Raw genomic sequence first — 13,798 nt, 5'->3', positions numbered from 1 at the left:
ATGGTTGGGCGGAGGCGTCTCAGGACTGTATTTGCCCCACGATGTTTCTGATGGAATAATATCTGCGACGGGTTTACCACCCAGAACTACAGCGAAGGACCGTTATTCCTCCTAATCGCGCATCGCCCGCTGCGTCGTGTGTTTTACCCCAGGGAGCCGGTGCTGGGAATGAGATGCCTCCGCTTTATACCCCGAAGGCTCCGGCTTCTGCTCCTCCTTTTAGTATCGATTCCCAGAGAAGAAACTTTGTAAACGGTTCAAATAAAGAAATCTGTCAAACTCTGCGGTGTTGTCGTGGTTTCTGCATTACGTGGTGCTAAACTCTGACAAATACCCAAAAAAGGCATAAAATCTACTCTGGGCCCTGATGTCATCATGCAGGAAGCTGTCATAACCTCCTGTTGTTGGAATTTAATGCCTGGGGGGATGGGAGAGCCCCTGTACACGAGGATCCCTGGGGTTTGGGGTTGTACCTGAGGGTTTTCTCCCTAAAGGGGTCTCATCTTCCTGTACAAAGCATCAGTTTTGCCCTGAGAAGGGTGGGTTACCCGGCGGCCCCCATGGACGGTGTCAATCAGATTTTTCACTAAGTATATATATTTTTTGGATGAATTTCTTTGATTTTCATTTAGTTTTTGGGTTTCATGGAGCTCTGGCGCCACCTGCCGGTTTATGGCCTCTGTCGGAACCGCTTCATTAACGGCAGCCGGTACCGCTCACCGCTGGCCCCGGCGTGTGAAGCGTGAGGGGGGTATTTAGAGGTGGCCCAGGGTGCAACCCGACAAGGAATCACCAGAAACCCCCCCCATTTCCACGCGACCCAGGGCAGGTGAAGCCTCGGAAAGGGTAACTGCCGTGCAAGCAGGTGGGGTAAATATCTGGAGAGATTTAAAGCCCTCTGCCCCACAGCAGCCAATCTCAACACAACTATTAGGGTACTAAAGTATGTGAAACCTTCCATAAGGACCCCCAGTGAGGAGCTGGCCCCCTGTATAATGTATAGATAAATCAGTGACCGGCCCCCTGTATAATGTATAGATAAATCAGCGAGCCGGCCCCCTGTATAATGTATAGATAAATCAGTGACCGGCCCCCTGTATAATGTATAGATAAATCAGTGACCGGCCCCCTGTATAATGTATAGATAAATCAGCAAGTTCTATTAATGTAATTAATGACCGTTTGTAAGAAGCAGCAGCTTCTGGTCTCGTAGCGAAGCCCCCGCTGCATCCATCGTCACTCCCAACGCAAACACTTTGTTAGCCTCCCTCGGTTACGACTCCCAGCATCCAGAAACCCCCCCACATAACAACCCACAGCCGACCTCATCAGACTCGGCCCTGGGACACACAGAACTTGCCCCGGGCTGCCTTCATGGATCAAACCACTGGAGGTGCGGGGTGGACTCTGTTCTCTAAAGTATTGTGGAACAAACCATTTCTGGGGGGGAGACACATCCCTGTCTGGACTCCTCAACCCGCATTCTGCTTCCTAATCACGTCTGGACTTCCTGCTCACATTTACAAGCAGGGAATATCTGCCCCAGCGTGGGGTGTGTTAGATCACAGATCCCCCCCCCCCCTTATCCCCTATCCAAATAAACCAGATTATTAAACATTCGGCTACAGAAGAAAATAATTTATAAATGAAAATTCTGAGTTCTGCAGAAATTTACAAATCGGGACCCCCGAATCTACATGAAATCAAAACGACGAATAAATCCTTGGGGGGGAGATACGGATCCGGCTTCTCGCTCGGATGTTCCGGATTCGGAATATCGCAGAATGAGGATAAAGAGTTTCTGGAGAGATCTAGAACCGGACGGAGAGCTGCGTCACCCGAAGGGTACGGTGTCAGACAGCGAGATGCCCGGAGACTCCGGCCGGGGAGCGAAGCCATGCGCGGTGCCGTTCAGTAAATCCACCACCACGGCCAGCAGCTGCGCGTTCCTCTCCTGCGCATCGGGCGAGAGAGTCGGGCGGTCCCGAGAGAGCGTTTCCTCCACCATCCGGGAAACGGCGTGACGCAGATCCCTGAGGAGGCCGATGGTGCGAGAGTCGCTTTCCAGCTTCAGGAGATCCGAGTCGGACAACGAGACCACCATGTTCTGCCCGTCATCTGCAAACAGGAGACTCGTGAGACAAACGGCACAGAAGCGGCAACCCCCCCCCCCCCCCGAAACACCAGCTTAAATGCCGTGGCCTGTAATAAAGCCGTTAAACCGACCCGTCGTGCTGACAGAGCTGTCCGCCATCAGCAGCACCGCCAGCGGATGCACCGTGGAGCTGTCCCGGACGAACACGGCGCCGGCTGACTTCATAGCCAGGAAGTACGTGAGCCACGGGCTGCGCAGGCTCTGGACGCCCCTGCGGGAGAAAACAAAGAATCGCGGTAACGGCACGAAAAAGGGGTGTGCCATGCGCCCCCCCCACACACACAGCCGCACGCTGAACACCCCCCCCGCACGCAGAATCGGTGCCTCTGACCCTCGTTCGTTTGGCCATCGAGTGTCACAAGGAAGGGCTTGAAGATATCCGGCCAAATACAACAGACCCTTAGGAGCCCGAGAGCCCGTGGCCCCCGCCGGTCGGCTCCACTCACCTGTTAATCGTGGTCTTGTGGAGGTGCACCGGTCCTCCTTTTGTCTTGTATAAGAGGCCGTTTGGCTTGAACTTGCCGTTGGTCACATGACCGCGTCTGACCTGCGAGTAACGGACCCAATTAACCTTCCCGGATTCATGATGAATAAATCGATCCCGGCCCCCCGACCCGGTCCCACAACCCCCCCCCCCCCCCCCACAATCTTATACCCTGACCGAGGTGAGCAGCAGGAAAGGAGCCCACAGCGCAGCTCAATATTCCACGTGAACCGCCATATTCTCCAATACACAGCGGCCCCCGGCCCCTCACCTGGATGAGGTTGGGGTAGAGACCGGCGAGCAGCACCCCCTTCACCAGCTCGTCCTCGTGGCTGAACTGGTTGTAGAGGGACTGCCGGTGAGCGCACGCCGCTGGCTCCGGCACCAGAGACGCCTCGTACACGTTGGACGCAAACTGCTTGACGAGACCTGGGGACGGGAAAACGCAGCAAATGATCCTGTGAGCTTCAGCTGGGAAGGCATTCCGGCGATCTACTACTCTTCAGCAGCCTCACGGCATTGTATAAATCCCGGCCACAACTCGGTTGATGGACTGACCTTGGATGAATCGCAGGGCCGCCCGGGACAGCATGTTTGCCTCCAAAAACTGTTCCCTGGAAGCAGCACTGCTGTGCGTCGCATTATCTTCCCAGCCGCGCAGCGCATGCACGAAGGCCATGTGATCGCTGCAGCTCTCACCGCTCAGCGCAGCTTTCGCCTGAAAACAGACAGGGAATAGACGCGTTAGCGGAGCCCACGGGGGGGGGGGGGGGTTCGTTACCTGACGGCGCATGCCCCCCCCCCCCCCCAGGGGGTCACGTTACCCGACCAAGCGCGCAGCGTTACCGGCTGACCTTGTTCACCCCGGCCCGGTTCTGCAGTCCTCCCTGGAACGGGTCTCGGGTCAGGCAGGCGGCGATAACCAGCAGGGGGTGAAGACAGCGGAAGATGGAGGCCAAGACGATGGCCTTCGCCAGGCTGGGGTCGGTGGAGACGTCCGTGACCCGCTGCCCCAATAACGTCAGCTGCTCACGGGTGTCAATCACCCCTAAGAGGGGACAAAAGAAGGGTATCTGCCGACCGTCCATGCGCAGGGCAGAGACTCACAGCAACCCCCCCCCCCCACGCACACACTATAAACCCCTAAACACCTTAATAAAGACATGCAGATTTACCATAAGAATCAGGGAAATTAATATGTAATACAAGGAAGTTTTACTTTACTGAGGGTGGTAGATAAGTGGAGCAGCCTCCCAGCAGAAGTGGTAGAGGGTAATACAGTGAGGGTATTAAACATGCATGGGATAGACATACGGCTCCTGAATCTAAGACGAGACCAACGACCGATTAAGGTTTGAGTCTTTAGACTGGGAGGTCAACGGGGGCCGATCTGCCGGCAGGGTCTAGGTTACGTTACTCGCTGTTTCGGCAGATAATCCATTCCTGTGATTATCTTTTATCTGTATATAAATAGTAATTCCCGTTGAGAGTCGTGACAGTCGGGTCGTATCACGAGGTTTGGGTTGCACTCACTGATCTCCTGCAGGAGACGGACCGCGTTGCTGATCGCTTCAGGATCAGGACTTTCCAGAGCTTGCGACAAGAACTCCACAGCCTGAAACCGGGAAACACCGGGGCGGAATAAAGCAAAATAAGGTCATTCCTGAATAAACACGCACAGAAACCGACTATTACCAATAAAGAGGCCGCCCCTCCCCCGTTACCGTCATTTCCGGGACGTGGATCTTGGCCTGGAGCACCAGATTCTCCAGGGGGGTCCGCAGGATCTCCGGCTCCTGGAACCGGGGCATCGCCTGGTGCTGCTGGCGGCTGAAGAGGTGGTAAGAGGAGCCAGGCTGGCATCGGCCTGCGCGGCCGCGCCTCTGGGTCACGTTGGACATGGACACCCAAGAGGTCTCCAGGCAGGAAACCTGCAAGAGACCGGGGAGGAATAATGAGGTTCAGGCGCTGGGGGCAGAACTTGTTACCCCTGCGCCTGCCCCCCGCTGGCTACCTTCGTCTTGAGGTCGTATCGCTGCTCCTTGTGCATCCCGCTGTCCACCACGTGGACGATGTCATCGATGGTGACCGAGGTTTCTGCGATGTTGGTGGCCAGGACTATCTTGCGGACTCCCGGCGGCGGCCGCTGGAAGATGCTCTGCTGATCCATCATCGGAATGTTGGAATGAACTGAGAACCGAGACGAGCCGACGGGTGAGGAGAAACCCGCAGGGCATGCGATGCGGCGCCAAGTCTAACACCGTCCCCTCCCCCGCCCCCAGCACCCCCTGCGCTCCCACCTGGTAACACGAGGCACTCGTCCTTGTGAAAAGCCGGACTCTCCTCCAGTCTCTGCTGGACGCCGCGGATCTCCTGCCAGCCGGGGAGGAAGCAGAGGATCCCACCTGAGGGCAAGCAACACACAGTAGTCAGGAGAGGAGCGGCGACCGGCAGTGGGGGAGGGGATAACGGTGCGCAGAAGGGATTTAACGCCCGCGATTCTCACCCGGGGCTCCGTTTTCGGCGATGTGAAGAATCACTCGCCTGATTAAATCCAAGTCCGGGACGCAATCGGCCGACTCCTGCGGGAAACACGAGGAGGAAAAATACAAGAAATAAAAGCAATTACAGCGTAACCCGGGAAACGTCTCCATTTCACATACAACAGACAGGAGGGAGCGGCGTTACAACAGGAATCTCCATAAACTTTGAGGTTTATGACCAAAGAGGACGCGGCGCCCAATTAACCCCTTAACGTCCATTGATGGGTCAGGCATGTCATGCAAAACGGTCAGATGATGACCTATGACGTGCCTGACACGTCATGACATTAAACAAGCTTAGAAACGGTCTTGTGTAATGCCTCGATGTCGAGGCATTCAGCAGCACTGAGATCGGCATCATGGGCCCCGTGTCTGGCCCCTCCCATCACCTCCTAAACTTCAATGGTGTTGCTGAAATGCATCGATCAGGAGGCATTCAGCGACACCAAACACTAACCCCAGGACGCGCCGTGACCGCTAGGGAGAGTGGTCACAACCGCCACTGCGAGTGATTTCGCCAACCGCAAGATGGCGGCCATCCTGTAAAATAAAATAAAGTTGAAAAAGTTCGCTAGATGGTCTCCAGAGAAGTCTGGCTCCACTTGCAGGTTGAATACAGGTACTGCACTCAACACGCAAGTCAATGGAGCCCAGCTTTCTAATCACAGTAAATAAGGTAACATTTAAAAAAGTATTATGCATCAGAGGAACCATCCAGCAAAATGTAAAAAAAAAAAAAAAAAAAAAAAAAGTCCAAAAAGAATACACAAAAAAAATATGTTTATTATGAGCTAAAATTAGCTCTCTATCTTCCCCAAAATTTATACCCGAAGTACAGTTTGTGTGGGAGAGAGAAAAAAACAAACTGTTGGTTGAATTAATGGTCGAATTCTCCTCAGAAAGAGTTTTCATTTATTTGGATCATGCGCAGAATCGAGACGAGGCACACAACACACATACATCGCAGCGTTGTCTGATTACATGTTTGGATTACGTGGTTTATATAACCTCTTATCTACTTCTAATAGCATGCATCGTTCTGATTGGTTACTTTTCAAGCAGGTTACGCCTCTTAAGCTGCATAATTAAGAATGGCCTAGACTTGACCCTTTGCGTGTATATATATATATAACATAGAGTAGGCGTGTTGGCGGGAACTCGTGCATATAATATTTACGATAACGCAAGCATTTTTCTAACAAAAACCTACCTCAAACTTTGGTAAAGGCTGGTGGTAGAATCTCATGCATGGAAAGGGTTAATACTGTCATTTTAAATACCTTGGGGTGTGCAGTTTTCAAAAATATACAGTTTGATTGGGTAAATTGCATTGGGCGGCTTCAAAGATACCCGAAATAGCACATGGGGCAGAATGACCAGGTTTGGGGGGGAGGGGGAAATGGTTTTGAAATCATAAAACGCTACTTGTACTTATTGCCCAATAACTTGCAGAAAAATGCAAAAAAACATTAAAACATCGGGTATTTCTAAACTCAGGACGAATTGGAGAATCTATTTAGCAGGTTTTTTCATTAGCTTTTTTGGATGAGTAAAACAGTTTTTGGGTAAAAGTCAATTTTATTTTATTTTTTTATGGGAAATTAGATAATATGATCAAAATAACGGTATCTGAAGAAAGCCCTCCTCATATAACTCGCGTCACTAAATGAGTGAGGAGAAAAATTACATCTAAACACGAGCTCCGCAAGAGTGTTAAAACAGCCCAAAGGGTACAAAACAAAAAAACCCCCAAACACACAACCTGGTCCTTAAGGGGTTAAAGATCTGACTTCTCTGTCCATAAAGCAACAACCCCGGGTTTCTATCCAGAAGGAAGGGCTCTGCCGGCCCCTGAATAATGTATAGATAAATCAGTGACCGGCCCCCTGTAGAGGCAGATGAAGTTGAGATTTACCTCCGGTGGCCGGTAGTCGCGCTCGCCCAGCATGGCCATGACGTCCTCCAGGTAATGCTCCTTGACGGGGTACATGAAGCCGGGGACCCTGACGATGGGGCAGTCGCCGAAGTATTTAGAGATGCGTTGATTGTCGCCCGTGGCGCTCATCAGCACCACCTTCAGCTGCGGGTTTAGTCGACGCGCCCTCTTCAGCAGGATTAGAAGAAAGTCCGTGTTGACGTCCCTCTCGTGGACCTCGTCGACGACTACGTGGCTCACGCCTTGCAGGCCGGGGTTACTCTGCAGCTTCTTGAGGAGGACACCCACGGTGCAGAAGAGAAGAGCCCCACCTCTAGGGGGCAGCATGCTCTCCAGTCTTACTTGGTAGCCCACATTTCTACGCAAGCCAGGCCCCAACTCATAACCCACACGGTGAGCCACGGACATGGCGCTGATCCGGCGGGGCTGGGTGATTATCATGTTACACTGGGCGCCCTGCCCCCGCAGTATGGCGTCTTCCAGTAAGTACTGGGGGATACGGGTGGTCTTCCCGCATCCCGTATCCCCGGCAATGACGACAACAGGGTTACTGTCAATGGCGGACACAATGGCTTCAACTTGGGAGTCCGCCGGCAGATACTTGAGTTCCAGCTCCCGCCTCTCCTTCCAGCGCTCCTCCAGGGAGTGACTGACGCGAGACTCCTCCTCATCCCTCAGCGGAGCGAACGGCCGCCCCGTGATGGGATCGCAGAAGCCGCGGGAAGACCGGTCCGGGTCAGCTGACGAGTCGGACGTCTCGGGAAGGTCTTCATCTTTTTGGGGTGACTCCGAATCATCTAGGGGGTACTTAGTGAGAGGAGAAGTCATGAGAATACACCGGATTGCTTTACGGGGGGCCGCTGGCCTGGTTACTGCCTCCACGTGAATCAGGATACAGATACCTGTAAGGGGCAGTTACCAGGAAGATACCCCAGGGAGACACAGCACTGACCACTATTACCCCACCTTACCCGGCACAGATAATCCTCGATCCTCCGGAGGATGGGCTCAGGAACGCTGAACCTCGTGGGCTGGCGGTGCTGCTTGCGGACCTCCTGGATGTACGCCATGTTGTATCTGGCATGAGTGAGCGGCTTGTTGTTTGTATCCACCAGTCCGAGAGCCTGCGGGGGGGCAGCGAGAGGCAGGAGAGTGAGGGGGGGGGGCTGCGAGATACCGACAGGAACGGGTTAATGGGGGGCCGTCACATCCCAACCGACAGACCTTCAGCTTCTGGCAGGCCAAGGCAGCCGCTTTATTCTCCGCTTCCGACCGGCGGAGGCCTCTCGCCACGAACGTTAACGCCTCCGGCCACGTCAGGGTCAGTTGGCATGTTTTGATTGCTCCTCCATCGCACTGATAGCGTACGAAGTCCTGCGCAGGCGGAAAAGTACGAGAGATCATCGGTATTACGTCTGCAAAGGTGTCCACCACAGCTGTGAGGATGCGCCAGGAACCCACTACCTCCATCCACACGCAACAGAAAGCAAGAGACCCCAGAGAAATACCACCTACCCGGGGAGAGGCCCTGGAGGTCGCGACCTGGACCACCTTGGTGAGGAGGTTCTTGGGGTGAGGGAACTGGGCCAAAGCCTTCACGGCGGCGGCATCTTCAGCCTCATCGACCAATGGAAACCTGGAGAAGGAGAAGTGAGCGAGGCGGGGAAAAGGGACAGGGCGGCGGATCCACTACCTCCAGCAGTCAGAGTCGCCAGCTCCTGCGCGAAGGCCGCGGTCTCCCGGTAACCATCACTCAGCCGCACGTTATTATTAACAATCATTTCCAAAGAGCGAGTCTGCGGCCCCCCAGCGGGAGTAATCAGAATCCTCGAGTACCAGTAATCCCCGGCCCCCGCGAGCAGCAACCGGCCTATCGCCATCCTTCGTGATGTCGCAAAAAATAAACGGAGCCCGGCACCTGCCCATCCCCCGCACGCAGTGGGATAGAAAACGCACAAAATTTCCCATCATCATCAAACAACGTTTCTGCTCAGCCCCAATCTCTAGGATATTCGCCCCTAACCGGTAAACTCCCCCAGTGGGGTCCGTGCTCACCGATAAACCCCCCCCTGGATAATACCCCCCACCGCTTGCCCTTATTAAAAAAAAAAAAGTTTGTTTACTGGAATAAAAAATATGGATTTATATGAAAAGACGCTTTTTGTCCTCCTGGTCGGCTCCCAACTCCCCCCCCCCGGCTGCTTCTAGTTGCCCCACCTGTAGTCCCTGCCGGACCTCCTGCCCTCTTTCCGCGTGCGGGGTGGATAAAGCTTCCCCCCGACCGCCCCTTCTGATTCCTCTGCGTCTGTCCGGTAGCCGCCTCGTTCTCCCCTGATGCGGGAAGCTGCAGCTTCATCCTCAGCGCAGGACCGATCGGCCAACGCTCTGTATCTCTGCTGCTTTAGCAGCTCGTTTCCGGGGCCCAACAAGCCTAAATTCTGCAAAAAAAAAAAAAAAAAATGTTTTGACAACGAAGAGTTACAAAAATATCACTGTTCGGACTCATTCAGATCACAACCTGGGGAGGAATGAGGCTTCTTTCGCTTTCGTACCTGGAGTATCTTGCAGGCCATGGCAGCCGCCTGGCGCTCGGCATCGATCTTTTTCTGTCCGTATCCTTCAACCTCGATGTATTTCGGCCACTTTACCCGCAGCGTCACCCTCTGAAAAGGGAACGGACCCAATATATACATTATAGTATCCGGGGGCCCCCCCATTACAGCGAGGGGGAAGATGGGGGGGTCCCGAGCCCTAATAACAGCAAGGGGGGGGGCGCTCCTCTGAAAAGAAGGGTACGGATGGCTCACTTCAGCCCAATAAATATATTATAGATCCCAAACGGATCCAGAACCGGAGAAACCGCCTCCAAAACTATATTTCGTACATCGAGAGATTTAGCAGCCCCCGAGCGGACAGGGAAGGCTCTCTCCAGACCGCTTTGCCCGTGGGGTAACTATGTCTCCTTTGCCCCCAGGGTCAGGGAGCACTCACGTTTTCCTTCGCATGGTCGTTGTGGATGTACAGCACGGCGTCTCGGCCCCCCGCGGCCCCCAGCGCTCGGCTCATCACGTTATGCAGTAAATTCTTCGGCTCCGGAAATTCCTTCAATAGATCAACAGATCCTGCAAGGAAACCAGAGATTAACGGATCCGGTAAACACCCTCAGCCCACGCGGCAACAAGGGGGAAGCGGCCGGTAAACGGGGAGGGGGGGGAAGCGGCCGGTAAACAGCAGAATAATATTATGACACGCATGTGATGCATCATACATGTAACTCCAGAGAGAACAAATGAACATTAAGGACACCACAGTTTAAGAGACCGGCACCGGCTGGAGGTCACGGACACGGCTGCAGCGACATACGGGGGTCACGGGAGAACACACCGGATCGTACGGCACGGACAACACTAACACCGATAAGTAAAGAGTTCCGCAGAGACATCCCGGAGCCCGGGGGCCAATGTCATCCCTATGCCCGAGTAACATGACCTCCGTACAGGAGAGCCCGGGGCCGCTCACCTCTGCCCATCTCCCGGTCACACACCCCTCTCGGCTCCTCCGCACCTCCCAGCGGCTGTGGCCAGTATCTCCCCGCGGACCGCAAACGGACCTGCTGCCCAGAGAGCCGACATATAAGCCGGCTAAGCAGCGGCATGACCATCCTGTGCGCCGCCATGTCTGCCGGGCACAGAGAGCAGGGTGCGGGGACAGCGCGGTATCACCGGGAACAGCGACATCCGGAGGACCAGCGGCCGGACGGTGAACTGCAGCTGGACTCCAATACAGCGCTGCGCAGCCACGAACCAGAGGGGCCCGGGGCCCTAATACAGAGAGAGTGAGACAGGGGCCCTAATACAGAGAGAGTGACAGAGGGGTCCGGAGCCCCAATACAGAGAGAGGCACTGAACGGCTGTACTCTCTAACCCACTGAATGAATGCTAACCAAATCGTTTTGTTCTGTTTACCTATTGTACAGCGCTGCGGAGTATGATGGCGATATATAAATAATAATAACACATTGTACAGCGCTGCGGAGTATGATGGCGATATATAAATAATAATAACACATTGTACAGCGCTGCGGAATATGATGGCGATATATAAATAATAAGACACATTGTACAGCGCTGCGGAATATGATGGCGATATATAAATAATAAGACACATTGTACAGCGCTGCGGAGTATGATGGCGATATATAAATAATAATAACACATTGTACAGCGCTGCGGAATATGATGGCGATATATAAATAATAAGACACATTGTACAGCGCTGCGGAATATGATGGCGATATATAAATAATAATAATAACACACATTGTACAGCACTGCGGAATATAATGGCGATATATAACAAATAATAATAATTACTAACCAACCCCATCCGGCTAGCGTTTGCTGTGAGCCCCCGGATGGTTTAATCACCCCCTTGCCCCCCCCCCCCAGTCATTGCCAAGTTTCCCCCAGACAGGGCAGAGCCGGTGCTCCTGCCGTATAAGCCCCGGGATCTGCCTCTCCTCCTGCAGGGATTTTTATCTCATTTCCCCACAATTTCCGCTTCTACCGGCGGTTACTTTGTATCCACATTACTTTCCAATCCGCTTTTAACTCCTTACATGCCGGAGCTGCGGATCCGTTTCTCTTGGGGATGTAATGCATTCTAAAGCGCCGGTCCAGAAATAGTTAAATAATTTATTTGCTGCGGTTTGGGGTATTTTGAGCTCGGAGTTACATTTCATTCCCTCCTTTTCATCTCGGGGACCCTCCGGGTTTTAGATTTAAAGCACTTTAGACGGGGCGGCCGCGCTAAATCTCAGGCTGACTTCCTGCGACTGCGGGGACGTTTGCACCCCAGTTCAACGTATTTTCGTGGGAGTAGTAATAAAAGAATTGCCGCTCAGCAGAGGTGGGGATATTGCACTAATAAAGATTTGTGAATCAATGATTTCAGACCCGGTAACCGATTTACACGTCATTAATATTTCTTATATAAATGTATATATCCGGAGACCCGCCCAGATATGACATCACGTCACAGCTAACCCATGATACACGAGCACCAATATGACATATCAGCGTGTTATGATGTCACACTCTAGCCATGCCCCTTTTACAGATGAGCATTATAATAGTTCCAATGACCAGAGTAGGACATGTTCTTTAACAAAGCACGAGCATGGGGCGGAGATTTACTGACAGCTTTACCTATTTATGTGCATAAAGCATCCAGAAGAATAAAGTATTTATTTCCCCCGTTTAATTTATAAAGCTGTTTCCTGCTGTTTCTATACACATTATCGGGGCTTTTAGGGGTATAGGGGTATCAGGATGGAGAGAAGGGCATCGGGGGGAGAGAAGGGCATCAGGGGAGGAGAGAAGGGCATCAGGGGGCAGAGAAGGGCATCAGGGATTAGGGGTCCAGGAGTGGGACTGTCCAAACTAAACAGGGTTGATTGGCAGGTATGTCATTACTTATAAAACGATTAGGCAGTAGAAAATGGGGTATTGGGGCACAAAAAAGAATTGGGGGATTTGTGCTCCTGAGAGGGGGTTTCATTTATTCTCAGTCCGTGAATCTAAAGAAATTCACTGGCGACATTTGCTTTAATTGGTGACAGATTGAGGTCGCGGCCGTGTGATGTAATAACCCTGAAAGGAACAGGCTGTGACCTAATTCTGTCTGTATAGCCGTCTAGGAATTTCACTTTAGGAGTCACGTAGGGTCTGGGCAGCTGGAGAGTTAGAGAAGGACCAGAATCCTCCATACAACCCGTCCAAAAAACCAGGGCCCCATCCACAGAACAAGGGCCCAGTGATAAAGCAGCAGAGGGATTAACGGTCACTATTACAGTGCCAATTACACACAAGGAAGCACAGAAAGAATCCCATCAGGGGGTAAACACTGCCTGAGACACCCCCTGTGGCAGTATGTGGAACTGCAGGTAATATACCTAGCAGGCCAGAGTTCAGGCCTGACCCTGACTGACATTTCTACCACTATTACCTCCAGCCATACATTCACTGCCTTCACTGTGTCTTTAACCTCTTTACAGGGGACATAACGTCACATCCCTGCTATACTGCATTTAACATACGGTATTACCCCCTCCTGGGGTAAAATCCCAAAAGCATCCCATGGGTTAGTAAACTGAACAACCTCTAGTTTGAAAACAGCTCCACACATCTTTAGAGACTTTATTGTTACAATATTTCCAAAACCAATTTATAACCCAAAAAACTTCCTTTATCTGCAGACCTGGAGGCAGCCATTGCTGTTTAATATTTTTGGTGACTTTCCTGGCTCAAACACCACACTGAGCTCATGCTTTATGGCAACGCTAATGAAGTCCGTTCCTCCATAGACCTGCATTAGTCAGAATGTCTGACCGGGTGATTAAGACTGAGCCGTTCTATTCCTCCCCACAGGCAGTATGATAAGGAGTCGGGGTGTTTAGTAGATTGGGATAATCGAGAACTCATACAAATGGCTGACATGCAGCTGCCTTAAAACATTATATTATGGGGCAAAAACTACAACTGGGGTAAAAATGACTTTTGATCTGACACAGGGAATAAAATGGAGGTAGATCCGTTTTAATTAAGATTTTTAAAAAAAAATAGTTTTGTCGATATATCTGAAAAGATGTAAATGAATAAAAGTCATGGTTTTATGACAAC

General features: G+C 52.1%; 1 protein-coding gene across 1 annotated transcript; it reads right to left on the bottom strand.

Moving 5' to 3' along the window:
- Positions 1–1,834: 1,834 nt before the first annotated feature.
- On the bottom strand, positions 1,835–10,794 carry LOC149271504 (ATP-dependent RNA helicase DHX30-like). The gene is made up of 19 exons (XM_089507386.1): positions 10,638–10,794; positions 10,110–10,279; positions 9,671–9,781; positions 9,336–9,556; positions 8,634–8,754; positions 8,343–8,492; positions 8,090–8,242; positions 7,098–7,925; positions 5,146–5,221; positions 4,940–5,044; positions 4,654–4,829; positions 4,364–4,570; positions 4,173–4,254; positions 3,494–3,687; positions 3,198–3,357; positions 2,911–3,068; positions 2,602–2,702; positions 2,227–2,366; positions 1,835–2,118 (listed from the first exon to the last, which is right to left on the bottom strand). The coding sequence occupies exons 1-19, from the start codon at positions 10,792–10,794 to the stop codon at positions 1,835–1,837; spliced, it is 3,594 nt and encodes a 1,197-aa protein (XP_089363512.1).
- Between the last annotated feature and the right edge of the window lie 3,004 nt (positions 10,795–13,798).

The sequence above is a fragment of the Sceloporus occidentalis genome, unplaced genomic scaffold, assembly GCF_023333645.1.
Source record: "Sceloporus occidentalis isolate IW3139 unplaced genomic scaffold, rSceOcc1.0.p SCAF_501, whole genome shotgun sequence".
NCBI lineage: Eukaryota > Metazoa > Chordata > Lepidosauria > Squamata > Phrynosomatidae > Sceloporus > Sceloporus occidentalis.
The sequence above is the reverse complement of the archived record's forward strand: the minus strand, read 5'-3'. Positions and strand labels throughout refer to the sequence as shown.

What these genes read in the sequence shown, in the direction of transcription:
- LOC149271504 (XM_089507386.1), bottom strand. Translation starts at nt 10,794, where the DNA reads ATGGCGGCGCACAGGATGGTCATGCCGCTGCTTAGCCGGCTTATATGT. An exon ending in TCGAGGATTATCTGTGCCGG is followed by an intron (nt 7,926 to 8,089) that starts GTAAGGTGGGGT and finishes CCTCTCACTAAG; the next exon opens with TACCCCCTAGATGATTCGGA. An exon ending in TCTACCCCAACCTCATCCAG is followed by an intron (nt 2,703 to 2,910) that starts GTGAGGGGCCGG and finishes CGTTACTCGCAG; the next exon opens with GTCAGACGCGGTCATGTGAC.